The 15,647-nt window shown below is 40.0% G+C and overlaps 1 protein-coding gene across 1 annotated transcript; it reads left to right on the top strand.

Annotated features, from left to right (window-relative positions):
• The first annotated feature begins 4,926 nt into the window (after nt 1-4,926).
• Nucleotides 4,927-14,824, top strand: LOC148732311 (uncharacterized). The gene is made up of 13 exons (XM_088758943.1): nt 4,927-4,966; nt 5,355-5,717; nt 6,586-6,851; nt 7,623-7,859; nt 8,099-8,211; nt 8,577-8,807; nt 9,248-9,360; nt 9,589-10,208; nt 10,548-11,276; nt 11,678-12,035; nt 12,195-12,341; nt 13,899-14,160; nt 14,387-14,824. The coding sequence occupies exons 1-13, from the start codon at nt 4,930-4,932 to the stop codon at nt 14,754-14,756; spliced, it is 3,846 nt and encodes a 1,281-aa protein (XP_088615069.1). The 5' UTR covers nt 4,927-4,929; the 3' UTR covers nt 14,757-14,824.
• The last annotated feature ends 823 nt before the right edge of the window (nt 14,825-15,647 follow it).

The raw sequence follows: 15,647 nt of genomic DNA, 5'->3' as shown, positions 1-15,647 counted from the left end.
CATTTGACGAGACGTCAATTCTTTCGTCGTGAGTCGCGTTTACGTCAGCATCTAAGATTTTGACCAGGTTCATCTTTTCACACGTCGTTCGACAGAAGAGTGGTGTCAAATCTTCCTTCACAATGTGATAAAGAACTCCATATTTTCTTCCTTTCTGTTCAGTAAATAGGTGGATTTGACCAAGTGGCCAGACTACAGTCTTGTTGTGCATGATGAGCCTTGTAAACGACTGTTCAAGGTTTTTACACTGTTTGTCTCCTGTAGCTCGGATGTAGGCACTTTTGAGGAGGATGTTACATGAAGCACCTGAATCAATCTGAAGTTGTACTTCGGCATTATTATTAAGGCACGCTGTCACATAAGCTGATGTGGGGGAGGGTTTATGGCTGTAGATTTCACAATCTTGTAAGTGATTGACAGAGCGAGAGTCGCATTTTTTTGCAAAGTGTCCTTCTTTGCCACATTTGGAGCATTTCTTGCCAAAAGCTGGACAAGCTGACATTTTCATCTCGTGAACAGTACCACAAAACTTGCATTCTCGAGTGTATAAATTGTTGGGGTTACCAGAACGTTTTCCTCTTGGCTTGCACAAAGGAGTCCACTTCTTACCTGAGGCGTGTTTATGCGGTGTTGCATCCTCAGTCTGGGTCTTAGGCGGTTTCGTTTTCTTGGCCTTTACCCTATTCACATTAGCTTCTTCGGTTGTCATGTCTAATGCGCGTATATCAGTTAACTCTTGTGTTCGCAAAATATCCAAGGCGTTATCCAAAGTGGATCTTTCTTCTCTAAAAGTTTCTTGCGTGATCAATCATTCTTGACTCCAAGGATGAGGCGGTCTCTTATCAAGCTGTCTCTTAGGTTCATGAACCCACAGTGTTCAGAAAGGCGCATCAGTGCTGTGCAATATTGATCGACACTTTCTCCTGGTTCTTGCTCTCTCTTGCTGAAGAGGCATCGTTCATACATCTGATTTCGTTGCGGCAGACAACGAGATTCAAATTTAGCCAGGACGTCATCAATTTTGTCGGCGCTTTCGTGTTCAGCTAAGGTAAAGGTGACAAACAGTTGGACTCCTTCTCTTCCAACGATGTTAAGAAAATGGGCAACACGGACTGGGCCGTCCTTTTGACTGATTCCAGCCGCAAGTTCATAGATTTGCCATGCTCTCTTAAAGTGTAACCAGTTATCGCCTCTACGTGGCCTGTCTTCGAGATTAAGAGGTTGTGGAGGTTTGGCCAGCGGTACTGTGGTGGTATAGATCGGTGCAGCAGCCGATAAACCAGAAGATTGCTGACTACCAGAGGTAGAGGCCATGAAGGAAATAAAATAGACTTCCAGTAACAACAACAAAGCTCGTGGATGTTACTCACCTCCTGACACCAAGTTTTGTCCTTTACGACGCCAGAGAGCAAGATAGCGAGTCTGAGTCCAGTAAGCTTCTTTGAAAACATGCTTTAATTATTTGAGAGGCAGGTTACCTTTAGAGCTAACGATCTAACAACAACATGACAACGACTAACTTATCTCAATGTTCACTCGTGTAACTCGAGAACTAGATTGGAATGTATGAAGTGATTACATAATCAGTCCAGAAAGTTACATAACATTTGAGGGTTGCATAACCTTTAAGAGTTACATAAGAAAGATCAGCTGATCGACATTCAAAAACGATCTTGTCGAAGAAAAGCAAATGTTGACTTCCGGAAGGTTCTACATATCATAACAGAGAATAAACCGCAATTGACTGACATTGCATCCAAACGGAGAAACAAGACATGCCAAAGATCCCCAGATAAGGTCAGCAGCCCTGCGAGTCAGTGGCCTGCACTCTTTAAATACTTTATAAACAACTGTTTACAAGAATGAACGTATTTTGAACTAGGAGCATGATCTTAAGTTTTCTAGCCTGTACAAACTGAAAGCTAGAGTGAATTGCTTTTGGCCAAAGAATCACTCGGCAATAATTAAAAAGTTATGTACAAGAAAAATGAGATAAACGTGTGTGTTTAAAAATTTCATTCGAGAGAGAAAAGGAAAGTGTCAAAGGAAAAAATTACGGGTTCTTTTGAACTAACACATATTTATTAAAATTCAGTCCAAAGAGTTATTTGTTGTCGAACTTGTTAAAGGTTACTTTGAATATTTTTGTACACCTTTTGAAGAGCCGGGCAGGTGTTGCATGAGTAAATTTTCGACATAAAACAAGTAGTTGAACGATTGGTCACTTGAAAGAACATAAGCAACAACCTCGTCAGCAGTTGAGTTACTAAGTTACACCTAACAGGTTGTACAGATCCAAGCCAATAGACAAGAGGATAGTTTCTCATTCATGAATTGTTTCAAGTTAGTTAATTCCCTTGCAAAACCTACTCTAACACTGAAAATATCAGGGAGGCCGGGGTTTTTACTGTATACTCAAGCCTCTCCAGTTATAAATGAAAACCACTGCTTGATAGTAGGCGAGGCTCTGGCAGAGCAGGAAAAAAAACTAAGAAACGCTCAGTTGAAAAGATGGCTCTCTTACGAAACAACTTTTTTAAAATTCGACAGCAATATGAACAACTACGTGTTTTTCAGAGTCACCAGGATGTCTCTTAAGATGAATTATGTAGAGCAGATCTTTCGCAGGGTAGCTTGCCTTGTTTCGAACACGTATGACCTGGGATACTATGGAAAACGGTTCATTATCTACCTAGTAACTGCATATTTAATTCATTTATGAAAAAACTTTTCAAATGAGAACAAAGCTTTTAGACATCTGCGTCAGATCATAGACATCTGAATCCCCAAGAAAAAGGAGACAAAGTATAATTTAAGAGACAAATCAAGCCATTGCTTCAAAGTTAATATGACTGCTTTGGAGATTCCTAATAATGGGTGAATCATCTAATTTTAGGTACAGGGCAGTGTTGTGATACTAGAATTTTGTACATTTTTAATTATTTTTCACTTGTTACTACTTTGTAACTTTTCACTTTGTCACATAGATACGTAATTTTTATCGTAAGAAGTGATAAAGACTACTTTAATGACAACAACTCGAACCTACAAAACCGCCTCGATTTTAGGCCCTAGGAATAGAGAGACTGAGGTACACGGAGGCTTGATACATGCTGTCTGCTGTATATCCTCACAGTTTGGAGATAATTAATCTTTAAATTTAACTCCTATGAATGATCAAGACAGAATTTCTTCTTACAATAATTGTACAAAATCAGACAGACAAGTGAAGAGAATTAAGTAAAATATCAATTAGGGGGATTATTGGCAGATCCTAAAACAAAATTCTCCAAACTGACATCATGAAAATTATATGGTGGACAGTTAGGAGAATTACTGATGAGATCTTGGGAGTGAAAGGGTTAAGGGTATAGCGCATGCGCAAACCTAGCGGAACCGATAAGTCCTTTGTATTCAAATATAAAGACAAAGGTAATAAGCAATAAACAATGCTTTCAACTTTTTCAAAAGTGGAAAAGTATTCTTGGGAAAACGGGACTGTACGCGGCTGCGTAAGGGGACTGTGCGCAAATTCCACCTCTCCGAGCCATTATGAGAACTAATTTTCAATCCAGTACTTTGCATGTGGGTGCACTGATAACATAACGACACTTGTTTACACATGTTGTACTTGTTCTGCGAGTCTTTGTAACATGATGGAAGCTGTTTTTATATTTTAAAACCAAGTTAACACCAGGTGCTGGACGAAACTGGGGGGGGGGAAGGGGGAAGAACCTCACTTCGATTGAAGATAGAGGTGAATACATAATTTTGGTCTCCAAGATCGAATCAGGAGTTTGCGCGAACCCAAAAAATGTGAAAACGTCAATTTAATACTTAGCCGCGCTGTACAAGCAAGCAAACAAACAAATTAACTAGGGAATTGTCTCTAGCTCCCGCTTACGGCTCCGTGAATACCTAGTTTTAGTATAATTTCAGAGCTGAGCAAAGAGTTTCCAGCAATCTGATTGGTCAAGCGGTTCCTTATATGATGCAATGTAAACCGCTCCGCGCGGTTTATATAAAATGTTAAACTAAAATGTTAATAAATGTTACTAAAATGTTATATTTTAGAAATTTCTCTGTTGTTCATCTCTAGAATTATACTAAAACAACTATTCGCCTCAAGTTCGGTGAAAATTGTCAAATAATCCCCGAGACGAAGTCGAGGGGATTATTCGACAATATTCACCTCGCCTTCGGCGAATAATTAAATATAAACAACATAACTAGTTATTTTACAAATTTATGACTTAAGAAAAGAACCCATGCATGAGATCGCTGCCAAGAACCCCATGAGATCACAAAAGATAGCCTGGTAGCAAATTGTCCAAGCAGGAACCAGTTTCTGGTAATTTATTGTCGGGCAGAAACAACCCGTTAAACTATTCAGTTGCAACGAGGGGATAAAATCTTCATAAATGTTGCAAAGTATTTGTTTGATAATTTTGACGAACTGAACGTCCACAATTTCAACAAGTGACAGTCAATGGACAACTGACTGTAACCTCTGAAAGCCTGAAACATAACTTGGTGAATATTTGAAACCAAAATAACTAAGGTGAGTAAAGAAGCCAAACTTAAGATGACATGGAAAATGGATTTTTTTTTTCACAAATTCGTTTTCTTTCTGTATTTCTCAAAATGTGAAGTAACAGAGGATCTTTCTTAGGTTCAACAATAGATAACTTTACTGTTTAGCAAGGTAACAGCTTCGTCCAACTTTTCAATGCTGTTATATCGATCTGTACACAATTCAAAGACACGATTGGGTAAACTTATCAGACTGCATATTTGACCATGTACTTAAAATGCTACTAAATTTCAGACAGCTTTTTGTCATTTTAATCCCAAACTTTGCCACTAATAACTATATTTTATAAAACGCATTTGACCTGAAATTTTTCCCCTCTTTTTCCATGGATAGCGATGGAATGCCTTTATATTCTCATCCTGGTGATTTCAGGTAAAGTGTTGTGTATTTTAGATGTAAAAATGAATCTAAGACAGTGATCTTCATAGACCAAAGAGAATTCAAGTATTACTTGATGATTTTTAGAGTTATTTTGTTTAGCTACCTTCAAGACTATTATAGTTTCACTACACTGAGACACTATATTACCTAGCTCGTGGTTCACCCGTGCATGGCCATGCCCGGTTAGACATAACCATCAGAAGCTGTCCAAAGATTGCATCTTGTCCACGCCGAAATGAAAGAGAAATGTTTTACCGAGAACTACAGTAATCATGGGTGGAAGTACAGGATTATTATCTTTTACTTATTTTCAACTTGTTCATTTAGTTTTTCATTTAGAATATGTCATATGAACTTGAAAGATTTGCTCTTCTTTCAGGAACAACAGCTAAGAAAGAAACTCACAAAGAAATCCATATCTCAGGGCAAGCTTCAAAAGCCGCAACTAAACAAGTCCACTTAAAACGGGACTTTCTATATGGACAGCAACCCCTGGCCGGCCCAGTTCCTGTGTACGTTCAGCCCGTAACGAGATGGAACAGCGAATTTATGCGACAGAAAAGAAGTGACAACCGTGGATTTGTGGCGCAACGGACATCAAGGCCTGTTGTTCAGTCCATTCCATCCCTTCCTTCCGTAAATTCGAGTTTTAAAGAAAATCAGTTCAATAGGAGCGCTGGAAAAATGCAACCTCGGGAAACAAAGAAACCTGCTCTGCCTCATATTATTTATTCAACAAAAGGTAATGAAAACTGCTATGTTGCATGAATTGAATCACGGTGTAGTCTAGAGGGACTAAATCAGTTCCTTACTACTAACTTAGTAATACTCTTCTTTATCTTTCGAGGAAATTTGGGTGGAAAGAAAAGGGAGGGCGATATTTTTAATAAAACTGAAAATAATTTTTCAATTCTTTGAAATGCACCTTTGTTTAGAGTAAAATTGAGACTGGAAAAAATAAGGTGAAACCTGGTTTAAGTCGTCACTAACGGAACTCAAGCAAGTGTTAGGCTTTTGTGACAAGATGTCTGCTGAAACAGATTTAGTCAATCAGTTGTCCAATAGTTCGGCTAATCCCCAAAATAACAAAGTAAGTAACCACCAGCATCGCAAATCTGGCCCTGGACAAATGGAAAAGATCTTTAATTATTGAAAAATAAATGCTTTGGGATTAAAGAATGTAGTCTTAAACTTTTATCGCTTCAAAAAGAAGCTACTGTTTTATACGTATGATGCACGATCCTCGCAGTACAGAGCGCTATTTATAGTACTACTATTTTATGTCCACCCAAATTGCAGGTTTCATGTAACAGTGGGGGTTAATTTTGGTGTCCACATGTGCCTATAATTGATAGAGGAGTTTACTGTTTAAAGGTTTATTTTACGCTATGTATGGGGAAAACAGATTAGGACTTGTGCCAGTGTCCGCTTTAGACTATGTGTCTGCTTAATATGGTGTCCGCTGCAGGTTTCACAGAAAAGTAGTTCAGAGTTACTCGAAAATATAAAACCAAATTTTCTAAGATGAGATTTTTGGCTGACAGGTAGAAAGGCCTTTGGAATTTCGCGTCTTTTTTTCCCAAATATAAAAGTCATTTTTGATCTTGTAGGAGAGAGTCATGACGAGAAGGTTAATCATTTCCAGAAGAAAAGCTCCACTACCAAGCAAAGGCAAAATCGTCACCAGTTGACGTCAGCGAGTGACCAAAGCTCGCCTGGGAATGGAGGTGGAAGTCTTGGCTCTATATTGAAAGGAGCGAACGTTAAAGGTGCTGTTGTAGAGAAAGGAATTGAAGTGATGGGGAAGCTAGTGGATAAACAATTACAGATCATCGACGAAGCACAAGAGAAGGCTGAAAATTTCTTAAAGAAGGAGGTTTGATACCTTTATCAGATTTCACCCCATTCCTTTACCAATTTGAGATGGATTAAATGGGCTGGGAGAGGGCTTAATCGACGGAGGGGGTTCCTTCATCGACAGTGGGGACTTCCTTCATTTTCCCTTTATTTAGGAAGAAGATCTTTTTGGTACCTAGCAGTCTCTCAAGATATTGAGCGATCTAGGTTTCATTTTATTTTATTTTCAGAGTTTCCCTACCTCAAATATATGTTGTGTTGATAAATATATAAACTCTCTGCTTTTCAAGTCAGAGAGCCCTTTCGGTCCGACGTGAGTGAAAAAAGAGGATTAAAAATGAAGCCACTTCTTATATAACTCTCGAACAAACCTAATTCCTTTCATGCTTCGTAGTCAGGCGGATAGTATCAAAATATTTTGCGCACTTTTCGAGCTTGCATTCTCGTCACTTTTTCGTCGGCCTCCTCTCAGAATTTTTCAGGATCACTTCTAAGTTCATCAATTTTTTAATAAGAATTGAGCTGTTTTAGCACAATAACAGTTAAGCAAGGGAGACTTTCTCAATTAATTAAAATTTAGGTAATTTAGCAACATTTTTGGGAATTCAAACGAGAACATTGGCCTGGAGGATAAGGGCACTGAATCCATGAGCTTGTTGGCAGCCAAAGAAGGTATCGTTTTTTATCAGTTCTCGTTAAGATAAGATGAAATATTTTACTATTCACGGAATTCATAAAATTAAGCAGTAACCGTGGAATATCACTAACTTTCTTCCCAACCTTTTGGCAGATAACATTAGACATCGTACCCGATAAATCCTGGCAAACCGATGATATGTTCGTCCCAGCCGGTTACCACATCAACTCGCACATCTCCAGTGAGGACAGCGCTCCCAAGGAAGTGGGTGAGCCACCCTATACCTATCCAGCAGGCGTTGGGAACGTGTTAATGAACGGCTGTTGGGGCACTGGGTACCAAGAGGGAGATCCTTGCTACGCTGCTAGGTGGAAATTGGAAGCATGCTTGGTATGTTAGTGGTTCCGTTTTCTTCACAGAAACGGTTGGTTCTGACTTTGCAAAAGCCAGGAACTCCATGCATCTATATCAAAACCATCAATGCTGTAGATGAAATCGAAATTTAATTGTAAGACTTACAGGCAATCGTAGGACTCAGCTGTCTTCGGAGGACATATCCCCCTTGATTTCGTTCCCACTCGATTGATTAAGGGGCCAACTGTCGTTGCTTTCCTGTCTCACTTCTGCAGAACTTGATCGACGGCGCGGCATTCATGGGTGTTGGATTTGACGGGCGTGGTGAGTACAGCCCCGAATCAAGAAAAATGAGCATCGTGCAACGAAACTGCGCTGGGAAGGCAACGTAAGAATATTCCTCTCTTTGATATTGCTCTGCTTTTATTGCTCGGAATTCTACTGCTTTTTTCTTTAAACAAATAGTGGTATAAAGCATGCTTGATCTCAACTTTACTGTTTCGACTTAAAAGCCCTGCTTACTTTCATAAGTGGCCTGTTCCCAGTGGGCTTGATAGCTCGGTCTAGCGCTACAACGGTGTTGCATAGTAATCATTGGTTCGCACCCCGTTTGAACCTGATTGGTTTAAGTCATATGTTCATGATTGCTATACGGGCGTGTCTAAACGCGATGACTTCTATTAAAATCTCAAAACGTCAATCTCACTGACTTTTTTTTTGTCTGTCTGTCTGTTTTTTTTTTTTTTTTTTAAGATACGATGATTACGATGTTCCTGACACGATGAACGTTCATGGCATTTACGACACCAAAGCATCCATGGTGACCTTTGAGAGCCGCGGTGAGTTTCAGAAATACTTACAAGAAGAGGCTGGGGTGTCTGGGTCGTACTTTGGCTTCTACGCAGGCGTCAAGGCTGGCTGGGGCGAGTCAAAGACACAAGCCAGCCAGAAGTACATGGCTCTCCTACACGTGGATATCAACAGGTACATACATTTGTCTGCGAATTCACTTTACATTTGCGGTTTAAGGTTGCTCTATCATTTTGATATAACTATAGTATCGATGGTGGATCCAAAGAGATGATCTGGTGGGTCAGGATCCTCCCCCCTCTTCCCTATCAGACTTTCTTTAAAAGAGGAAATTTGCCAAAAAAAATTTTGAAATATTCTATCTAGATAAATTTTCCACCGAGTTTCGAAAGTTATCTTGGATAGCACTTGTTTTGCTCGGCTCTGTGACTGGCCCATTAAACTTGCACCACCTTCTGACACCGATCGCATGAAAAATTAACACCCCGTTTGGGGCAATTTACTTGTTTTAAATTTCTACTCCTCAGCACCATGTGATAATGTCTTATTTTGCACCCTGATTGGCTGATGTGATCGCTTTTCCTTTAACTGGACACTTTATTTCCAACTTTTAGGTATGAGATTTTTATAGACGAAGTAAAGCCCAAGGACTTGAGTTCGTCGTTTTTGAAGGAATTTATGGCCCTGCCGGCCTCTTATTTTGCAGCAGGAGCGCCGGCGAAATATTGTAAGTGTGTTTTTCATGTTTGCTTTTTATTGCATTAAAACAGGACGTTTGATTACTATTAACTTTCCTTAATAGAGAGAGTTTTAACTTAACTCAATTTAGCCTTTTTGTGGCTAGTGCACAGTGAAGAATGCAAGAGTGTCGTCTGCAATAAATGTCGCAGGATGTTCATAATGTACTATACCCACATGTACGTTTTATGCTTTGCGTTTTTATCAATTTTGATAGTGGACTTCATACAGAGATGGGGCACTCACTACATAAAGTCTGCTAAGTTTGGAGGTCAGCTCCAGATTCGTAAATTCATGGACGCAAGTGATGTATCCAGCAAGAAAGAGTTCGCACGAGAAATGGAAGTGGAATATAAATCCTTGTTCGCCAGTGTTGGAGCAAAGGAGAGTAGAAGAGAGGGGGAGTCGTCTAGGCAACAAGCAAAAACAACATCGACAACGATTCTTGCCATGGGAGGAAGTCAACAAATTGCTTCTATTTTATCCGATGCATACTCCCCAACTTTCAAGAACGAGTTTAAGGATTGGCTTATCTCTATTCCTCAATATCCAAAGCCGTTTGAGTTTCAGATGGCTTTAGTTACAACTCTTCTTAACTTCCGACTTCACGATTTGTTTCCCGAAGAGAGAAGTGACTGGGGATGCGAGGGGAATGCTGCTAAACTCGAAGAAGAGCTAACAGCAAATCAAGACATGTTGAAGTTTTATGAAACGGTGGACTCTAAAGGGACAGTCCAGAAACACTATTGTGAATTTGATAGCCGTAAGTCTCTGGAGGAGGCAATTACCAGGAGAAGGATCAGCTTAACTAGAGCCATTGAGGTCTACATGAAGGAGGTAAGCGAAGGCACAAAATTCCAGCCGGCCTTTTACAGGTATTGCACACTTTGTAATATTTAAGAGACACACAGTGGTCCAACGGTTAACACGCTGATACGTGTTAAAACAGTAAACTGATCCTTAACTTCCTTGCATCTTGACTTTGTCGTCTTTATCACATTGACCAATATTTTTCTGAATTTGCTCTCAAATAAATCCCTTACACCTAAAGTATAGCTAGAACTGATCGCTTTCCCCCCAGAGTATAGCCAAGACAACTAAAGGAAATATCATTGGATGACAAATTTCTTAATCGCTGTTTCATTTATTTATTACTTTTTTTATTCATTTTGTAAGGGTCCGAATTCGATTGCGGATATTCAGTTACCACCATGCAATAAAGACAGCCAAACAACATCAGGGGCCGCACAACCGGAAACAACAAACCAAGCCGACGGAGTAGTAAAACACGACAAGATGGTCGGCCTCAGCTGGCAGCATATCACCAAAGGCAAAGCGTTATTCCGAGTTATCTTCGACATGAGAAACGATCTGAAAGGAACCAAGGACTTCAGCGACATTCCAAGAAACATGAGTCGTTTGGTTCGCTACAAAGATGGCAAATGGTTCACAGCTGAAAAGGATGGCTCTTTTCACCTCTACAATGCCTTCAAGAATGGAAAAAGCGACGATCCTCAACAGCATAAAATATCTATTCTTGGTCTCGTGCTTTCCTTCAATCCAAACACAGGTGGGCTGATCCTTTTGTCACGTGATTTTGAAGCGTCAAGAGAGTTCTTTCCAAACCTACACGATGCCCTGGTTGGAAGAGAGCTGGGGCGAGCCGTTTTAGATTCCAGTACCCCTACGTCTAGAGCTTCAAAGCGTGAAACCTTAACTGATCCTCCTTGCAATATCAAGTGGTCAAATGCCCTCCGGTTTGATCCTACTGAAGCCAAAGGGAAGTGTCTTCATTTCACAGCCTCTAGTGAGGGAAACATTTTTGTCGTGTTCGCAACTTTACCAATCGATAAGAACTCCTGGTATTATATAGGAATTACACCTCAGAACGTGGCAATTTACAAGGTAATTCATCCGTAGATATATGCAAATACGTCCATATCATGTAATTATCTTATGCAGCAACATAAGGTCCACCCTTATTAGCCTGATAACAAAGCACATGTTCTTCGCACTCACGCCACCAAATTGATCTACCGGAAAAGGTAATAACCTGGCAATTGAAACCCTGGCCTAATCTATTGGCATGCACAAAAGGAAAGGCTTATAATCGCAACATTAAAATACAAACAAGAGCTGCGTTTTCAAATCGTTTTTTGTCCATACTCAGACGCAAAAGTGGCGTTTACAAATTTATCCTGTTTAAAGAGCGTTTTCAAAAATTTCCTTTTCGGTGAACAAGTTATCGAAACTGTAACAGATGTGAGACTGGATCATTAAAAATCACATACTCTTTCTTTCATCAGGGACTCGTACTCAAGACCTCCACGACAAACATCAACGCGAGAGGTCTGGGTGACCCAAACCTGCTTCAGTCATACTTTGTGTGTGTCACCGAGTCTGACTCAAGTACACTCATTGAATATGGTAAAACGCTGGGAACCACCCAAAGTGGGGACGTGTATCTCAACATGCTTGACCTCGACATGCCGCTGAATGCTCGCTTTTACGCATTTGGGAATGGGGACAAGAAGGCTGACGTCATTGATGCACACATAGTAGCACGTGATCAAACAAAAGCCGAGTGTAGAGGCGACACATTTATGGACCTGACTACAAGGCTATGCACGCAACAATGTCACGAAGACTGCGATCCCTTACATGGTAATTTATTTTTTACGTATCTTTGTCTGAATTTACACGGAAACTATGGCGTTATGTTACGCAAATTCCGTTCAAGTAAGACAAGTAAATACGATTTGAAAAATAAAATATAAGTACCTTTCGGTGCTTTTGAAGTGATTTTCTCGTTTTTATTTTCAGGTTGTAACACGCTGTCATCAGGGAATCCTTTACCAACTGAATGCAACGTTTGCCGAGTAGCCAAAGATAAGAAAACCGGCAGCTGTCTTCCAGAGTGTCCCCCTGAAAAATTCCTCACAGCTGATAAGCTGTGTCTTGATCTGAGTTGTAAGTAAGAGACTGATGCTCCTAAAATGAGCAATATTCAATTAATATAAAGTATTCCGGGATTGCACGAGTTTTACTTTCCCTCACGCCTAAATTAGCTACGGTTTGTATGAGACGACATTTAAGGGAAAAACCTGTTACTGGGGCAAGCCTTAGTCGGTTCGGAACTGCCCCAGGCAATCCAGGGTAAATGGGGAAAAAAGACGCCAAAAAGACACCTGGCAGCAAGATTTTCAGGCTGAGATAAAGAATCGAGGCTACACTTGGATCACACTCTAGGGTATTTATTTATTTATTTATTTAATGATTTGTACCAAGTACTGGAGCAGAAACAATAGGACATGGGTCCCCTACGAGGTTTAAGCTCCAACAAACCCACCCATCCGACCCCAGGGGAGGACATCCATCACACAGTAATCTCGTGCTTGGGTAGCTCAGGATAGGACGACGTGGAGTAGTGAGATCGTCGATCGAAGGCCTATGCTTAAGGAGGAGCTAAGGGCATAATTGTCTTTAGTAGAATTACTCCGGTGATTACAGAAATGTTTTATAGAAATTGGTTGCCTCTGACTGTTGTTATTCCTGAAACAGACGTTTTGGCTAATGCTTAAGCCTTCATCAGTGATATGATAAACGAAGATCGTTATCATACGTTTTTAACTTTAAATAGCGTATGATAACGATCTTCGTTTTTTCATATCACTGATGAAGGCTTAAGCATTAGCCAAAACGTCTGTTTCAGAAATAACAACAGTCAGAGGCAACCAATTTCTATAAAACTCATGACATCTCCTGACTACACTTTTTCCATTTTTAATTACAGAAATGTGCACGCTCTGATTTGTCACTCTGATTGAGTCACATCTCGCTAGAATCACCTCGCGTGAGATGATTTGCAACAGGGGCGTTAAATTTCAATTCGGCTGCTTCGCGTTTTTTCAATGTTACCGAAGAGATGATAAACACGATGGAAGAGGCACTAAGTTTGGCGTGACACTTTTTATAAGAAATATTTGACGTTTTTGCGGATTGAATTAAATAAAAATTTTTAATTCTGGTAAAGACTGGCTGCTTAAATCGATAGAAGCCTATGAATCAAAAAAGTTGTAACAGCATTGCTACAGCAACGAAACGAATTTACAACAGCATTCAAAAGCACCTGAGCAATTATACTAAAACAATTACCGTATTTACCTGTATATAAGTCGACCTTTTATGACCGAAAAATCGGCCCAAAAAAATCAGCCCAAAAACTCACTCGACTTATACATGAGTCATATACAAAGACCTGACCCAAGCAATCCAAGAAATTATTATAAGAATTGCCTGAATATTGTTGAATAATCCTTCGACCTCATTTCGGGGATTATTTAACTATATTCACTGAGCCTGAGGCCAATCATTCGTAAGTAACTCACTGTGTGAGGCGATATTAGTATATAAAACCGCCAAATCAATAAAGAAAAAATGAATTTTTTTGGAAAATTCTCCACAGGTACAGTATGTATTCTTCCATTACCATGAGTTAATAAGTGTTCTTTTGTATTCATGTTACAGCAACTTATGACATGGAGTTTCAAAACGATGACAGCGCCCTGAGGGCGACTGTCAGGGCGAAACCCGAGTTACAAGCTTTAACCCTGTGCTTTTGGATTCGTCTTCCTCAAGGCTACACCAAGAAAACAAATATTGAATTCCCTATAATCGAATACGAAACTGGAAGCAATAGACATAAAGCAGTCTTTGTAACCTTGTATGAAGACCGGGAGACAAAAGATATCAAACTGGATCTGAACTTCGTAGCAAGATGGGGGGAAGAGTAAGTCCAAAGCTATGTTTTCATTGCACAGTTAGGCCTACGTCTTTATAGGAACTTACTTTGAATCCCTATGTACCTACAATAGTAGTCGAAAATCCTATAATTGAAGAAGAATACAGTGTGGAAAAGCGCAATCCCCAGCCTTCACCAGAAAAAGCGCCCACAAATCTTTGATCTTTTGTATAGCACAGGACCTGATCATTGATTGTTTACTGTATCAATGCAGGCTATCAGTAGGCGTCTTAAAAGATCAAAACTGGCACCAGATCTGCATTTCTTGGGCAGGTCACAGTGGGGTGACTATACAGTACCTGGATGGCGTGCGCGAGGTGGCAGACACTCGACACATAGGAACCTTGGAAGGTGGGGGAAGGCTGGCAGTCGGTGGTCACGCGGGGTATGTTTATCAAATAACCGCCTTGAATCTGTGGGACATAGTGATACCTCCCGAGGAGATCGCCGAGTTCGCCACAGCGTGTGAAAAAGGAAATGGAAATGTGAAAACCTGGGCAGATTTTTATGATCTTGCTGTTGAACAAAGAATTAAAATTAACACGCCTTCAAATTGTCGTGTAAGCCCAAGTGATGCGCAATAAATAGCATGTAAAATCTTCGACTGATCATCACTGGTCACCTTCAGAATAAAAAGTTATTTAAACTGGCACCATGCTTTGTTTTAAACCTGCGTTGTCTGTGATAACTTTAATGTGATGGGTGATGAGGGAAAAGGAGGGATCCAGTTGAAAGATGGCTCCAGCGCAAAGCTTACGGGCCATATTTCAGAGGGGACAAACGAAGATACCCAACTCATGGTAAGGATCTCGAACTTGGTTAGTAGGAGACGTTTCACATGTCCTCTCCACTATACAGCTCTTCAAATTTTGTAAGCTCCCAGCAGTAATTCGCATCCTTTAAGGAAATCCTAACGTGATGCACTCGAAAGACTATTTCGTCGCTTTTTAAATTTTGATGTTTATCGTTTTGAAAATTGGATTATTCTTAACTAACCTTTTCTCCTAAGCTCCAAAACGTCTATCTTGATAAAAACAAGGAGCTAAAAACCCATCTTGAAATTTTGAAATTTAGTAGCATGAACCCACCCAGCGAGCCTTCCTGCAGGGCACTGCCTGCTTAATCGACCAAACGCAGCGCGGGTAATGACAGAGAGAAATTAATAGTCGTTCTTTTACGGTTGCTTGCATTCTATGTTTATTTTATCTTTATTTTACATTTACCTTAAAAAAGTTCCATTGTGGCAAGTAAACGTAGAGATGTCAATCTCTCTGATTAAAACAATTCCAATGGAACGTTATATTTTTTTTCTTGGAAATGTTTCAACGGAAACCCTCAATCAGTATCCATCAAATGAAAAAATAGAAACAAAGAGTTCAACTTGCTCAAGATTGTCACTCTGAATGGCGCTCTGTACCATCCGGCGTCTCCCAGGGAACAAAATTAGGTCCCTGGTTATTTCTCATCATGATTAA

Source organism: Stylophora pistillata, chromosome 4 (genome assembly GCF_964205215.1).
Source record: "Stylophora pistillata chromosome 4, jaStyPist1.2, whole genome shotgun sequence".
In the NCBI taxonomy this organism is placed as follows: Eukaryota; Metazoa; Cnidaria; class Anthozoa; order Scleractinia; family Pocilloporidae; genus Stylophora; species Stylophora pistillata.
The sequence above is the reverse complement of the archived record's forward strand: the minus strand, read 5'-3'. Positions and strand labels throughout refer to the sequence as shown.

Coding starts and splice junctions, on each gene's coding strand:
- LOC148732311 (XM_088758943.1), top strand. CDS start 4,930: ATGGAATGCCTTTATATTCTCATCCTGGTGATTTCAG. Junction 8,212..8,576: donor AACTGCGCTGGGAAGGCAAC/GTAAGAATATTC, acceptor TTTTTTTTTAAG/ATACGATGATTACGATGTTC. Junction 11,277..11,677: donor AGAACGTGGCAATTTACAAG/GTAATTCATCCG, acceptor TTCTTTCATCAG/GGACTCGTACTCAAGACCTC.